This window comes from Populus alba, chromosome 1, assembly GCF_005239225.2.
Source record: "Populus alba chromosome 1, ASM523922v2, whole genome shotgun sequence".
In the NCBI taxonomy this organism is placed as follows: Eukaryota; Viridiplantae; Streptophyta; class Magnoliopsida; order Malpighiales; family Salicaceae; genus Populus; species Populus alba.
In genome coordinates, this window is record NC_133284.1 from 8,339,909 (window position 1) to 8,353,728 (window position 13,820).

The window sequence follows — 13,820 nt, forward strand, 5'->3', positions numbered from 1 at the left end:
TACTACGCTTCTGGTTTTATATGTTCAACTATAAGCTTATCTTTCGTTCTCCAATCATACGTTTGGAAACAATATATTTTGAATTGTGATTCAATTAATATAATTATCAAGTACGAAAAACATTAAATATTACATTAAAAGGTGGAACACGAAGATTTTAATAATTAAAAATTATAATTTATTTTCATAATTGTTTGATTGCATTTTTATATATACCTTGATTATATAATATATATAAAACAAACAATATAAAAAATATATTAATATATACTAATAAACTTATTTAAATATTATCTCCAGGATTTAAATTAACAAAATTAAACAAGTTGTCAAACTTTCTCAATCACATATAAAACAAAAAGGCTAATTAACAAATATTTATTTTTTATATTAAAATACATCAGGAAAAAAAAAACATCTTATGTCGCTGAAATAAAGTGAAAATTCATTAATAGTATATTTAGAAGTTTGCGATTATTTTTAAAGTATTTTTTATTAAAAAATATATTAAAATAATATTTTTTGTTTTTAAAAATTATTTTTTATATTAATATATCAAAATAATATAAAAATATAAAAAATTTAATTTAAGATAAAAATAAAAAAAATTAATTTTTTTTAAAAACACTTTTAGATTTAAAAATAAATATTACATAAACCATGATGATTTTTTTTCTCGAAAATCCAATCGAATATGAAAGATGGCTAGATGCAGACTTATTTTTAAAGAAAAAAGAAAAAACGAATTTATAGATATGCTGATGACGTAATTTTGTGAAAACATCGTGTTGTTGGAAAGATAATAGCATTGATATAAAAAATTAGTATCCACGTGTAGTAGTTGTGGTTTTTTAGATTTAGGATTCTATTAACATTAACCCAAAAACTAAAATAGCATTTACATTACCTCACAAAATATAACTTATTTTAATATTATTTTTATTATTTTTTAAATCTATATATATTTTTAATTTTAACATTTAATATTTAATTAATTAAATATTAAACTTTGTAATTTATTACGATTTACTTTCTATATAATTTTTTAATTTAATTAATTTTATAAATTGTATCATGTATTTGATAAGTTAATCTAATTAATTTTAATACGTTTTTAAAAATATTTAATTTATTTTTTTTTAACATTTTTAATATTAAGTTAATTATAAATTATATTTTATTATTTATTTTGATTTATTTTTTTTTAAAATTATCTAAATTTCATTAAAAAAACATTAGTTTTGGAGATTTTCATAATTTTTATACAATTAACATTACTATATTTAAAAAGCGTTTTTCAGAATTTTCCCAACCCGCGCCAAAAGCTTCATCATTTTTTCTATATCCTCCATTATTAGTTCTTTTATATATTAGTTCTCGTATCCTTCATCACACATACACACACACAGATGGAGGGTGTTCTATTTATTTATTTTTTTGACAATTATTGGTTCTCCTATCATCGTGAAAGATATATGCAAAGATGAAGGACGGTCTATTTATTTATTGCAGAGATAATGTTCTAAAGTGTAAAATAGTCCAAAGCTAGGATAATTCATTAGGATTATTTTTTTTAATATATGTGTTGAGTTATTTTTTTTAATATTAAAAAAATATAAATATATTAAGAAGTCAATAATATAATATATATTAAACAACATATTTTTAAAATATAGAGACAATAACATATTAAATCAATATAGGTTAGTCATAGTTAATCTACGATTCAAAATATAAGACCACAACAACTCTATGATATACAAATTAAAACAAATTAGAAAACTCAATTCTAATATAAAACAAAAATATTAAAGGTTGAAAATGAAAATAATATTCAATTAAAAAAGGGATATCTAAGCAATTAATTTAACTTAATTCAAAAATATTTTTTTAAAAAAAAAAACTAAATTTAACAAAGAATGACAAATAAAAAATCCTACGAAAACTCGAGTTATTTTCAAAATCAATGAAAAATTTTATAGAAAAACAAAAAAAAACAGGGTCCAATATTCAATTAAGTTAAATGCTGAAGGATGGAAAACAAAACACAACTAAAAAAAAAAAAAAAACTCGAATAAATCTTCTAAACCTGGTTAATCTCCCAAATTCATACAACGTGAAATTCTAAACTAGGATTCAATCAAGAAGCTCAATTCCAACTAATTTTTATGTTCAATGATGAAATTAGAAACAAAATTGAAAATTTTGCTAAAGTAAAAAAATAACAATAAAAAGAAAAGAAAGAAAATCAAATACGAAAAAATAATAGAGGATGAAATCATAAAAAAAATAAATTTTTTTTTGAAAAACTATCACAAATAAAATAAACAGTAATTAAAAGAATAAAGATCAAATTTGTTAGGTAAAAAAATTAAAGGCAAATGAAATTGAAAATACAATTTAATTCTATAAATTAATTTTTTTTAAATAGCAATTAAAAAAAAAGACCAAATCTAAAAGAAAAATAAATTGAAGGACTCCAATGAAAATTTGAAAGCTCAAATGTGAAAATCAAGTAGGAGAGAAAAGAAAAGAAAAATAAGTCAATTAGCATCAAACTGAAGAGAATTAAGTACACACGTTGTCCATGGATAAAAGTCTTGTCATGAGGTATCAAAAAACACTAAGGAAGGCAGTTCTTGGTTGCTACACACACTACGTAAATATGATTTGATGAATAACTTGCTAGCGTGTGTAACACACACATCAACTATTTTTTTATATTTATTAAAATATTAAACTTCCCCTCTTTCCTACCTGGTAATAACAAAAAAAACAAATCTAGGATGAAAGTACAAAAACACCATGAATCCTAGTTAAAGAAATTTTGATTTTAATTGGCAATTAAGTTATTATACTATACATTTAAAAAATAAAAATAAAAAATTGCTCTTGAAAGCTAATTGATTGAGTTTTGCTTTCAAGAGCAATAATTTTATTTTACTGTTAAAAAAATAAAAAGACTGGATTGCCCCCAATAATCTTTATAATGAGCAATAAACCTTGTATAAAGATATTATTATCTTCAAGACCAAAGCTAATGAGTTTTTTTTTTTAAATAAATATTATTAATGCATTTTTCCAATCCACAATACAATGAATATTGTGCTACAATACTTTTTCAAGTTCTTTAGGTTTTGTTAATTAGCTAGTTGCTCACATGTTGTCATAAGCAATTTTTCAACAATGTTACCAAACTCATTAAAGCTTATTGAGTTAATAAGTGAAAACTGACCCATTTTAGGTCAATCTATATGGAGGGTGCACCACAATTTAGTTGACTTAGCTAAAATATGATTTGACTTAAAAAAAAATGATACTAATTTAAAGTTTTTTTTATTAAAAAATATACTGGAATGACAATGTTTTAGATTGAACCAGGTTAAATTAGATTAACTTGCCCCATTTATTGGCTTAATTCATGGCCTTAACTGGGTTTGATAGCCTTGCTTATTAGAATTTATATTTTATTTAATTAAAAAAGTATAAAAATAGATATTTTGCAAGAAAGACAAGAATAAAATTATCAAAGAGAAATTTTTTTTTTCAATTTAAAATTTATTTTTCTTATTAATGCATCTCTTTATCATTTAAAAAAAAACATGTTTTTTTAGTAAGCAGTATTTTTTTAAATAGATCTCAAAAGTTTTTTAAAAATTAAAATAATGTCTAAATATTATAAATGTGATTGAAGTAAAAAAGAATTAATAAATATGAAGATATCATGAAAAAAAATACATCAATTTTTATTTCTTATTTTTTCATATTAGGTACATAATAACTGAAAAAGAATTGTTTACATTCCCATAAAACACATGTAATATTATTTAAGAACTATGATGAAATTAAATATTAATTTAAATATTATGTTAAGCCTTTTTTTTTTTTTTTTTTCACAATGCATGTTAATAAAAATGAAAACAATAAAACATAAAAGGGTCATGTGCTTAGGCAAAAAAGATAGGTTCGTATTCTAGCAATAGAAAAAAAGCCCTATATATGTGGGCCTGCCAACCCACACACTTGACCTCAATTATAGATGACATGTATTTTTTTTTTCATTATTAATTTTAGTCTATTATTTTTATTTTGTTACAACCAATAAAATTGATTATGTTTTTAAATCAAACATCAACATAATGTTATGATAAATTTTAATATTGTAATAATTTTAAAGAGAATAAATTAAAAAAATTATTAAACTTAATTTTTAAATTAAAAAAAAATTGTTAATAACGGGGAAAAAAAACTTCAAAGATCAAAGTGAAAAACTTCAAATAACAAAAAAAAAAAAAAAGCAATGGTTTAATCCATAATGACATGTGAGAGGAGCTATGATGTTTTTTTTTTTTTTTTTTTTTTTTTTTAGTGATTTATAATTGTAGTTTTTGTTGTTATTCCGATTCCAGAATTTTATAGATTGACCAAACTAACCCTTTTTGGAGTTTTCTTTCTTTACATTTAACCCTGTAGATTTTCTTTCTTTTGCTTGTATGGAGCCATGCGGCAGAAGCCTACAAGGCCAAACAAGAACAAGTTTTTTCCTTTCTTTCTTTCTTTGAGATGGGGCCCTCAACTTGAGTTCTTGAGAAACCCACTTGGTTTTGTGGGTTTGGAAAGAAAGAAAATAAGAATTTATTAAAGATTAAATTGAAAAATTGAGTAACAAATCCACCTATTAACCAGCTAAACCCTTGATCCATATCAGATAAGGATTTTGTTTGTTTGTTCCTATTTAAGTTCCAAGTGGACTCGGAACGAACAAGCTACTGCTACATAGCCCGGGATTTTCATCCTTTTGTTTATTTTGGGTCTTGTAGAGCAAACTCTTACCATCTTTTCTTTCTATGTATTGCCATGTTCTAGCAATAAGTGGCTTCCTTAGCAACGATATGGCCGCCTTGACAATGAAAGGCGAAGAACAAAATACCACTACTGATCATGGGTATGTGACAGGCCTTTTTACTTCTTTTTTCTCTTCTTGTTTTTATCTGACATGTAGACACTCTAACCCTAAATGCATCACACGCATTAACAACTCGATAATTTTAGTCAGGTGACTTGCGATTTTATTTTTGCCCTTTCGTTGTCTATAGGACTAGTTCAAAGAAGAGAAAATTGACAATGATCTCTGGATCATCCTATATTCCTATGGAAAAACATGGGACGCTACAGGGCGATGATGCCCATTTTATTTGCGCAGAGAAGGAAACAGTTGGTGTGGCAGATGGTGTGGGTGGTTGGTCCAAACATGGCATTGATGCAGGAGAATATGCTAGACAACTCATGCGCAATGCTGAATATGCAGTAGTGAATGGCGAGCCAGAGAGCAAAGTTGATCCCAGAAAAGTTCTGGATGCTGCTTATTCAAAGACCAAAGTTAAAGGATCCTCCACAGCATGCATTTTAACACTAGATCAAGACGAAGTACGTTGTTTATCCCCTTGAACCTCATAAATTCCTAATGATAAAATTACATGTGAATATTCGGAGTGTAATACGCTTTCCTTCTTTCGTTTTTCTTTTTATTTTTCCACACACAGGGCTTGACAACAGTGAACATGGGAGATAGTGGATTTTTGGTGATTAGAAAGGGTGGAGATGTATACAAATCACCAATTCAGCAATATTCTTTCAACTACCCTTATCAGCTGCAAGATAACGACGGGAGTTGAACCCCTAGTGGCGCACAGGTACGGTGAATTTCTATTAATTGTATTTATATTTGTATCTGTTAGTATCATTTTAGGTTTATTTTGTAGCAGGTTAACCTGAATTGCCAAGGATTTTTTTCAGCTTTTAGAAGTACAAGAACCAAAATTTCTATTGATTTTTTTTCTTTATTGACTTTATAGGCTCATTATAATGGTGTTTTATAACATATTAATTGAAGACCACTACAAGTGCAGGTGACGACGATTCCAGTTGAAGCAGGGGACGTCATTGTTGCTGGCACTGATGGGCTGTTTGATAACTTGTATCCAAGGCAAATAGAAGAGCTTGTTAGGCCAATGATTGAGGGAGGCTCAGATCCACAGGATGTTGCTTGGGCAGTGGCTGGACAAGCTTACTGCACATCGATGGATAGAGAAGCTTTTACTCCATTTACAGAGGGTTCTTTGGAAGCTGGAAAATCAAGTGTTGGAGGCAAAGAAGATGACATTACCGTTATAGTTTCTTGCATTGTTGACGACAGGTTATAAAAGTTTTATATCAAAATTGAATTAAAATTCAGTGATTTTGCTAGAAAATCTTTTTTCCGAAACTTTGAAAGTAGGGGGGGGGGGATAATAAAGAGATGCTGCAAACCTAAAAAATATGCTGCAGAAAACATTCGAACACCCCCTTTTGGTAATCCAACGTTTACTTTTCTAGTACCACAATTTGAAATTGAAAATTCTCAATTTGGACCTAATTGACAACTTTGGGGGCATGATCCCTAGAACTTCCCCACAACCAATTGCATAAACGCACAGAGAACATCTCATATAACACAGCATACACAGAATTCCGAGCCACATGAGAGAAAGGGAAAAACCTTTAACAATGATATTCCTTGAATCTAAATAACCTTGGGCAGTTTGCAAAATGTATGGCACATTTACAAGAGATTTACAAACCTTTCAACTCTAAGTTCAACCAATAATGAGGTGCTCTGACCCCCACTGTCCAGTAAGCTGTACTGCAGAACAAGATGCCGAAGTATGTTTTGTAGAAAAGAAACTCTGTTTGCAAGGCTGCTCATTCGTTCAATGAGTTTCACTTGGCAAATCGCAGTGTCCACTCTGCAGCTAGTTCATCATGTTTTGCTCTATCTGCCAAGTACAAGTGGGCAATGCCAGGGACAAGAGGATTGTCTGCAGTGAGGAGAACACCCAAACGTTAGTAAAGCATCTGAATATTTAATATGAAGGTGGCCTCTGGAATGCCAAATATAAATAGCAAAAATGGTTTTCACGTGGTTTTTACTGTACATATAAAACCTGAAAACTTGGTTTTCCGTTGGGTGTTCATCAGAGTGTAATTGAAATCGGAAAGTGAAGAATTTCAACAAGACTATGGCCCATGGAATTTTTTTCTTTGACAAAAAGGTATGACCATGGTTTCACAAGATTATATAGAATGTTTCCCATTGCCAACCAACAAAACTCCTATGGTCATCAAAATCGAACAAAGAAATACATATTTTTCAGAAATAATATGGAAGTAAAAATCAATCAGCCTGCAATTAAAATAGCAGTCGTTGTAAAGGCCAGAACCCAAATATCTACCACGAAACCCGAGCTAAAGAAAAAACAAAGAATTTATAGAATATTAAGAAGGCAAGAAAAATTACAAGGATCAGGGTGAGTGAAAATTGATCTGATTGCAAGTAGCACTTTAGTAATTGTAAGAGCTGGACTCCAACTATCCTTCAGGATGTCCAAACTAAGGTTGCCAGCAGAATCAACATTGCAATGGTAGATACGAGTTTTGAACACTACCTGTAAAATAATCTTATAAATAAAAGAAAAAACATAGAAAGTGGAGTATCAAAACACCTTACTCCTTTCACCATCACCAAAAATATGCTTTCACGCAGTTGTGCTTACTGCTTATATTTCAATCTTCCTTGATATGGCTCAGAGTCAACTAATGATGGAATGGTTGGAAATGTATAAGTTAGCAGTCAAAGGTCCTAAAATCTATGAGGATAATTCATTATGTTATTAACAACACCTTGGCAATGTCACAACTATGTTTGATGCTTAAAACATTATGTTAGATCCATGGATGTAAACTATATACAAAGGTCCTTTGAACTGCTATAATTACATTTCAGAAAGGGAGTTCCTTTTAATTCTTAAATGTTCCATCTTTCATCCTCAATTCTCTCACTTGCTGTCTTCTGATGTAACTAGAAATGCAGGCCATCGACACAATAATTATCACAGAAGAGCACACAGAAGATCTAGGACTGCTATTTTTTGTAATCCAACTAGGCATCACAATGGTGCCACAGCCCACGGGGTCCAACATCACCTATTACTTTGGTAGAGTTATAAATTGAACCCTTATGCTCTTGAGCTTCAACATAAAAGTTTGAAAGTTTTGACTCCTATTTCATTCTAATCTTTCAAGTAAGCTTACCGAGAAGTACATCAAGCACAAAAATCAATAATCTCACGTCTAAGATGAAAAACTCAGCAGATATGTGTTATATATATATATATATATAGCAATCAACTCATTGGATGTAAATGCACATACCGTTGGAGGTTTGAATGGATAATCACTTGGAAACATTAGGTCAAGGAAAAATATTCCACCTTGGTATGGCGTTCCTACAAAAGATATGAAGCATAACAGGAATGAAACCCTAACATGGAAAAATAGGCAAAACTCAAAAGCGAACCCCAGTATAATGACAAACAAGCTACCACATCCTAGAGGGCTGTTTAATAAGGAACATGATCAAATAAGACCTTCAATCTTATAATCTCCAATTTCATTGCTAGAACCAAAAGCTGAAACTTATATATAATCCAAACAAACAACATCCAAATTACTAGGAAAATAAAAAAGACAGTTTCATAAATGACAGCTAGCTTTATCTAAATTAAGCTCAGCAGCAATAACGCATGGAAGTTTCAAAAAGCATAATCCTCAAGACATTCTCAGTTAAACTAAAGTTGAGAACTTTATAAAGATTAAGAACAAAAAACAAGAAAAGCAAAAAGAACCCATTACTCAAAAAGACAAGAAAAGTAGTGTGAAGTAGAGGAAATAACCTGGAGGCCCGATGACGGTGGAGATCCAATGGTAAATATTATCACCTTTGGGTCCGGCAGAGCAATCAGGAGGTGGGTCCATGTTAAGTTCAGTCATTTCTCGTTGTATTCTTTTCCCTGATGTTGAAACTGATGTTGGTGATACCCAAGAACTTGTTGCTGTTGCTGATGATCCTACACCTCCTGCCATTGAGATGCCTCCTTGGCTATTCATTTAACGACAAGAAACCTGACACTTCACAGAGGGGAGTGTAGGGATGGAGAAGCGGTGCAGAGGATTTTGGGAGGCGATGAATAACCCGACAGGTCGTTAATTGGTTACCTTGCTATTCATTTAACCATAAGAGCATCTACAATGGAAGAGAAAAATAAGAGCCAATTTTTTTTTATTTAATTTTGTAACTCTAATAGGATAATTAAATAAAAAGCTAAAATGATTTTTTTAAAATCATTCCTATATATTTATAAAAAAAATAAAAAATTATTAATTGAATTTTTTTTAATATTTTTTTCTAAAAAACAAAAATTATTAATATTAAATATATTAAAATAAAAATAAATTATTCAAACGAATTTTTTTTATTGAAATGCATATAAAAAACCATATTTACATTAAAAAAAAATCATATCGATAATTTGACTTAACTTTCATGATTGTAGATGCCCCAAGAAACCTCACACTTCATAGAGGTAATGGATAACCGACAAGTCGTTAATTGTGACCTAAATGGGATGGGCAGCCGACCAGTAGGTTGATAAGGGAAAGGTTTGTAAGAAACGGAAGCAATTATTAGAGTATAATTGTAGTTTTAATTAGAAAAATATGTTTTTACATTCATACATGTTTTAAAAAGTTAATTCATTATTTCAAATAAAAAAATTATTATTTTTACCAATTTCACGCATCATGTGGCTACTTTGCTTTAGAGAAAAGATAATGCTAATTTGATGAATTAATGAAGTGAAAATAATATTATTCTAGGAAAATTAATACATTCAATAATGAAATAACTGGCAAGAGCAATATGGAATAAATTTTTTATTGAAACAACTCTGAGACATTTGTCAAATCTTGCGTTTTGTCTACAAGAATATATATATATATATATATATATATATATATATATATATATAATGTTTTACAAATGTTCTTCTGATATTTCCATATTAATTTGATATAAATCTGTAGACTGTAGACTTTGATGCCCGGAGAGAGAGTAGTAATAGTTCCCAGTGAATCAAGGCAATTTTGGCGACTCCATAAACTGGAGAAAATATCAAGGCCAGTAGAGTAACATTGATTCACAACAAGCTGTCTACAGTAATATGACAAGAAGTACAGGCACAGACCATAGCAGCAGTTAAATCTTGCAAGACAGGAAGCATTTCAAGATGCCCACAACAGGCTGTCTTAACTTAATATTCAGAAACAGTACAAAACATGGTGACAGTTAATTCTTCAAGGATACCTCCGAGCATTTGAAAACCCGGACAGCAGAATCATTCTCAAATATCCCGATCCTGCATGTCCTTCACGGCTTTCTCAATTGCTGGTATGTTCTTCCTCAAGGTCGACCATTGTTCCTCGTTTAAGCTTATTCCTGAGAGGAGAGAACAAGAAAAGGTTAAGCAAAACCTTCATATATTAGCAGCATGAAACACAACTGGGCTTAATGCTTTAAAGAAACAAAAGAGTTAATCAACACGGCCTGACTTACACGCGTCCACGCATGTGTGCACAGATAAAAAGAGACTAATGACCCTAATCCAACGAGGCAGAATATCAAAAGGCTTTAATGTAACAGTCTTCAACAACATTTGTCAATTTTGTCACACATTTTATCTTAGTTGCAGGAGTTTGAATGAATATGAGTTATGTGTTTCCAACTGAAATACTTTCAATACACACTAATGATAAAACTGGCTCTTAGATAAAAAGCAAAAAACCTTGCACGGATTCCAGTAAACACTCATAATGCATAGTTGTGCTCTTGGATTCTTCTTCCTTTTATTCTGAAATACGCATGTTATCAAGTCCATACGGTTTTATTTCAATGTCATTCCCATATTTTCTGAATTGCCTCTATGTTTGATGAACATGAAAAGAATAGTAATCTCCTGAAGATTGGCCTTGGTGAAATTATAGCTCTCAGGAAAATCACGCTGCATTGAGTAACTGCCCTAAAGCAGGATGCAGGACACTTCACTACACTGTGTAACTGCCTTAAAGCAGGATGCAGGGCACTTCACTACACCGAAATCAAAATCTAAGCATATCCATACCCTTACTCAGAATGACTGTATGAGCCATCATACAAAACCACACAAATGGAATGACTGCAAGCATCAAACATTAATCTAACACCAGAAGATCCGTTGAAAGAAAATCACACAAGGATAAAAGATATTGTAAGAGGGGTTCAAAATAGTCTTGTGTCAAGATGCTCAAAATCAGATTGCTCAAGTGATAAAACAAGATTTGAAATTGACTACCGCACAACTCAACCAGAGAAAATGGCCGCCCCTCACAAAATTAACCAAATAATCCTTTAAGCAAAAGGATTGAAAAACCAAACAACCATAAACAACATCTTAATTTATAACTTCTCTCAGCCTGTACAATTATATACCACTGATTAATCCACCAAACTCGGAGAATCAGACAGTCGTGACTATGATGATCATCAAAAAACTTCAATTTAACTTTAAAAAAATCCTTCAAACCCACAACTTGAGTTACAAACCAATCTTTGCATCAATACAAGAAACCCACATAGAAAAACACAAAACTAAAACAAAATAATAGAAAAAAACCAAAGCAGCATATAACATTTTGAAAGAAAAAAAAAATCCACAATTTAATAAATAATCTACCTTTAGTAGTAGGTCTTTCTGCTCCACCGTCATAGTAATACTCCCTTATTGACACCAAATTTGCTCCTCTGAAATTCTGTATTGTCACTTTTCTCTTAGCTGACAACTGTCAATCAAAAGCAGAAAAAAGAAACATTCAATATTCTCAAAATTAAGATTTCCAACGCTAAGACCAAAAAGAGGTGGGGGGTGGGGAGAAGGGTTTAGGGCTTGGCACTAACCCTGCAAATGACAAGATTTCCCTCATCATCATACTCTTGCTCCTGCTTGCCTGTTTCTTCTTCATCATCTTCTTGTTTGGCCTTTTGTTCTTCGAGGAAAGAATTAACGACGTGTCTGACATAAGTCTTGTACTCAGATTTATCAAGGTCAAGGTCAAGTTTGTTGGATGCTAACCTACGAATCTGATGTTCAGTTGTAGTTTCCATGTCAGATTCTTCCAAGATTTCTCGTACTGTTTCTTTGATTTGGATTCTGAGTTTGGGTTCCATGTTTTCTTTCCTTTCTATTTAGGGTTCTAGGGGTTCGTATTCTGACACTAGATGGAAATAAAAATCTAACACAGTGGGAGGGAGGGTAGATAGACAGATATAGATTCTCTAACACTAGTGATTGGGCGTGATTATTAGGGGTTAGCTGTTTCGTGCTTTCGGTTTTTAACTTGCATTATTTGGAAAGTACAAGATAGTGTTCTTTTCTCTGCAAGTCTGGTCAAGTTTTTCTAAATATAAAACAATATATAAAATAATTTTATAAAAAACAACTAAAATAATAATAAAGCTCAATGTCCTACTAAATAAATATTAATGGTAAAACTAAAAAAATAAAGTTAAAAAAAATAAACTCAAGTTAATTTTTTAAATTTATAATTCATGAAATCTTATATTCAGACTTAATAAATAAACTCAATTTCAAACCATTTTAATATTAAAAAATAAAATTAAAAAAAAAATAATTTAAAAAATTTATCAAAATAAAAAAAATAACAATTAGAATAATGATGATCAAATATAATAGAAAAAAAAACTTAAATGTGATAAAATCATAAAAAAATTTAATTTTAAAAATTATCTTAAATAAAACAAATAAAAATAAAAAGAATAAGAATTAAATTTGATAAATAAAAAATTAAAAGAGAATGAAATTAAAAAATAAATTCTAATTTTATAAATTATTTCAAATAAAATAAATAATAATTAAATAAATATAAATAAAATAAAAAAAAAAAGTAAATCAAATGTCGGCTTTGAAAGGTCTAGCGTTAAAAGAGAAGGAAAAAAAAAATATATATATATTGGCACGAAGTCCATTGGCAACAAACACCTTCTAGAGACGGAGGAGCTGCATAAATGATTCTAACTTCAATACTCTGGAAAATATTATTTGGTCATCGAACAACCCTTCATACTTCGCTCTAAGAGCACAACCAAAATCCACACGTTGATATTTGTATTGTACAAATCAATCATTTTTTAAAAAAATAATATTTATATTTATTAATTACTAGTTTGTTTTTCTATTAACTTGAATATAACGAAAAAAAAAAACAAGATAAAAATACAAAAACACACTTACTCGGTTAAACAAGTTTTATTTTTAAGATTAATTAGGTTATTTTATTCTGCTTAAAAAAAAAAATACCCTAGGATATCAATTTAAAAAACAAAATTGATTGTTAGGATAACGTAATTAACGTGCTTTAGAAATATAATTAGATCACTTTGTCACCTAAACCTTATAAAAATATCGTTTTAAAAAAGGAGATAGCTAATTGATTTTTTTTAAAAGGGTAAAATAAATTGCTATAGTAAAAACGTACTCATTTTAGATTTTTGTTAATTAGTCGGTACGTTTTTTTTTTTTTTTTTTTTTTTTTTACCGTCAAGCGTCTCGTTCGTCGTGAATTTTCAATCGGCTAAAAAACTACTTTTTATCCAAAGAAGAAGGAGAACATGTCTTAAGAATATTTTGATGATTTTCTTTTTCAATAATTAATTTAAGATTACTAGCAGTATTGTAAGAGAAGCTCAAGTTCCTGAAAACGTGTGAGAAATAATATAGTATCATATTGCATGTTTAGAAATCTCACCTTTACAGGAAAGTGAAATTTTTCAGACTTAATTTTTTTTTTTTTTTTTTGAAAATATGATGTTCCCTGATATATCACATTCCCAA

General features: G+C 29.4%; 3 protein-coding genes across 5 annotated transcripts; 1 reads left to right on the forward strand and 2 right to left on the reverse strand.

Annotated features, from left to right (window-relative positions):
* Positions 1 to 4,644: 4,644 nt before the first annotated feature.
* LOC118033906 (probable protein phosphatase 2C 55) lies at positions 4,645 to 6,045 on the forward strand. Its single transcript, XM_035039044.2, has 4 exons — positions 4,645 to 4,945; positions 5,097 to 5,427; positions 5,544 to 5,693; positions 5,910 to 6,045. The coding sequence occupies exons 1-3, from the start codon at positions 4,848 to 4,850 to the stop codon at positions 5,673 to 5,675; spliced, it is 561 nt and encodes a 186-aa protein (XP_034894935.1). The 5' UTR covers positions 4,645 to 4,847; the 3' UTR covers positions 5,676 to 5,693; positions 5,910 to 6,045.
* On the reverse strand, positions 5,987 to 9,137 carry LOC118033907 (constitutive photomorphogenesis protein 10). Of its 3 annotated transcripts, XR_012170152.1 has the most exons (5): positions 8,772 to 9,137; positions 8,251 to 8,324; positions 7,337 to 7,496; positions 6,621 to 6,857; positions 5,987 to 6,126 (listed from the first exon to the last, which is right to left on the reverse strand). XR_012170152.1 is itself a non-coding variant. In XM_073409966.1 (4 exons), exons 1-4 carry the CDS (start codon positions 8,983 to 8,985, stop codon positions 6,760 to 6,762), a joined length of 546 nt encoding a protein of 181 aa, XP_073266067.1. In that variant the 5' UTR covers positions 8,986 to 9,137; the 3' UTR covers positions 6,526 to 6,759. The 3 variants fall into 3 exon arrangements, 2 of the variants coding, with proteins under 2 accessions (XP_073266067.1, XP_034894936.1); XM_073409966.1 differs by lacking the exon at positions 5,987 to 6,126 and having other exon boundaries at positions 6,526 to 6,857; XM_035039045.2 differs by lacking the exon at positions 5,987 to 6,126 and having other exon boundaries at positions 6,526 to 6,857; positions 7,337 to 7,484; positions 8,772 to 9,131.
* A 900-nt stretch (positions 9,138 to 10,037) lies between these two features.
* On the reverse strand, positions 10,038 to 12,350 carry LOC118033905 (RNA polymerase II transcriptional coactivator KELP). Its single transcript, XM_035039043.2, has 3 exons — positions 11,867 to 12,350; positions 11,646 to 11,751; positions 10,038 to 10,372 (listed from the first exon to the last, which is right to left on the reverse strand). The coding sequence occupies exons 1-3, from the start codon at positions 12,134 to 12,136 to the stop codon at positions 10,278 to 10,280; spliced, it is 471 nt and encodes a 156-aa protein (XP_034894934.1). The 5' UTR covers positions 12,137 to 12,350; the 3' UTR covers positions 10,038 to 10,277.
* Between the last annotated feature and the right edge of the window lie 1,470 nt (positions 12,351 to 13,820).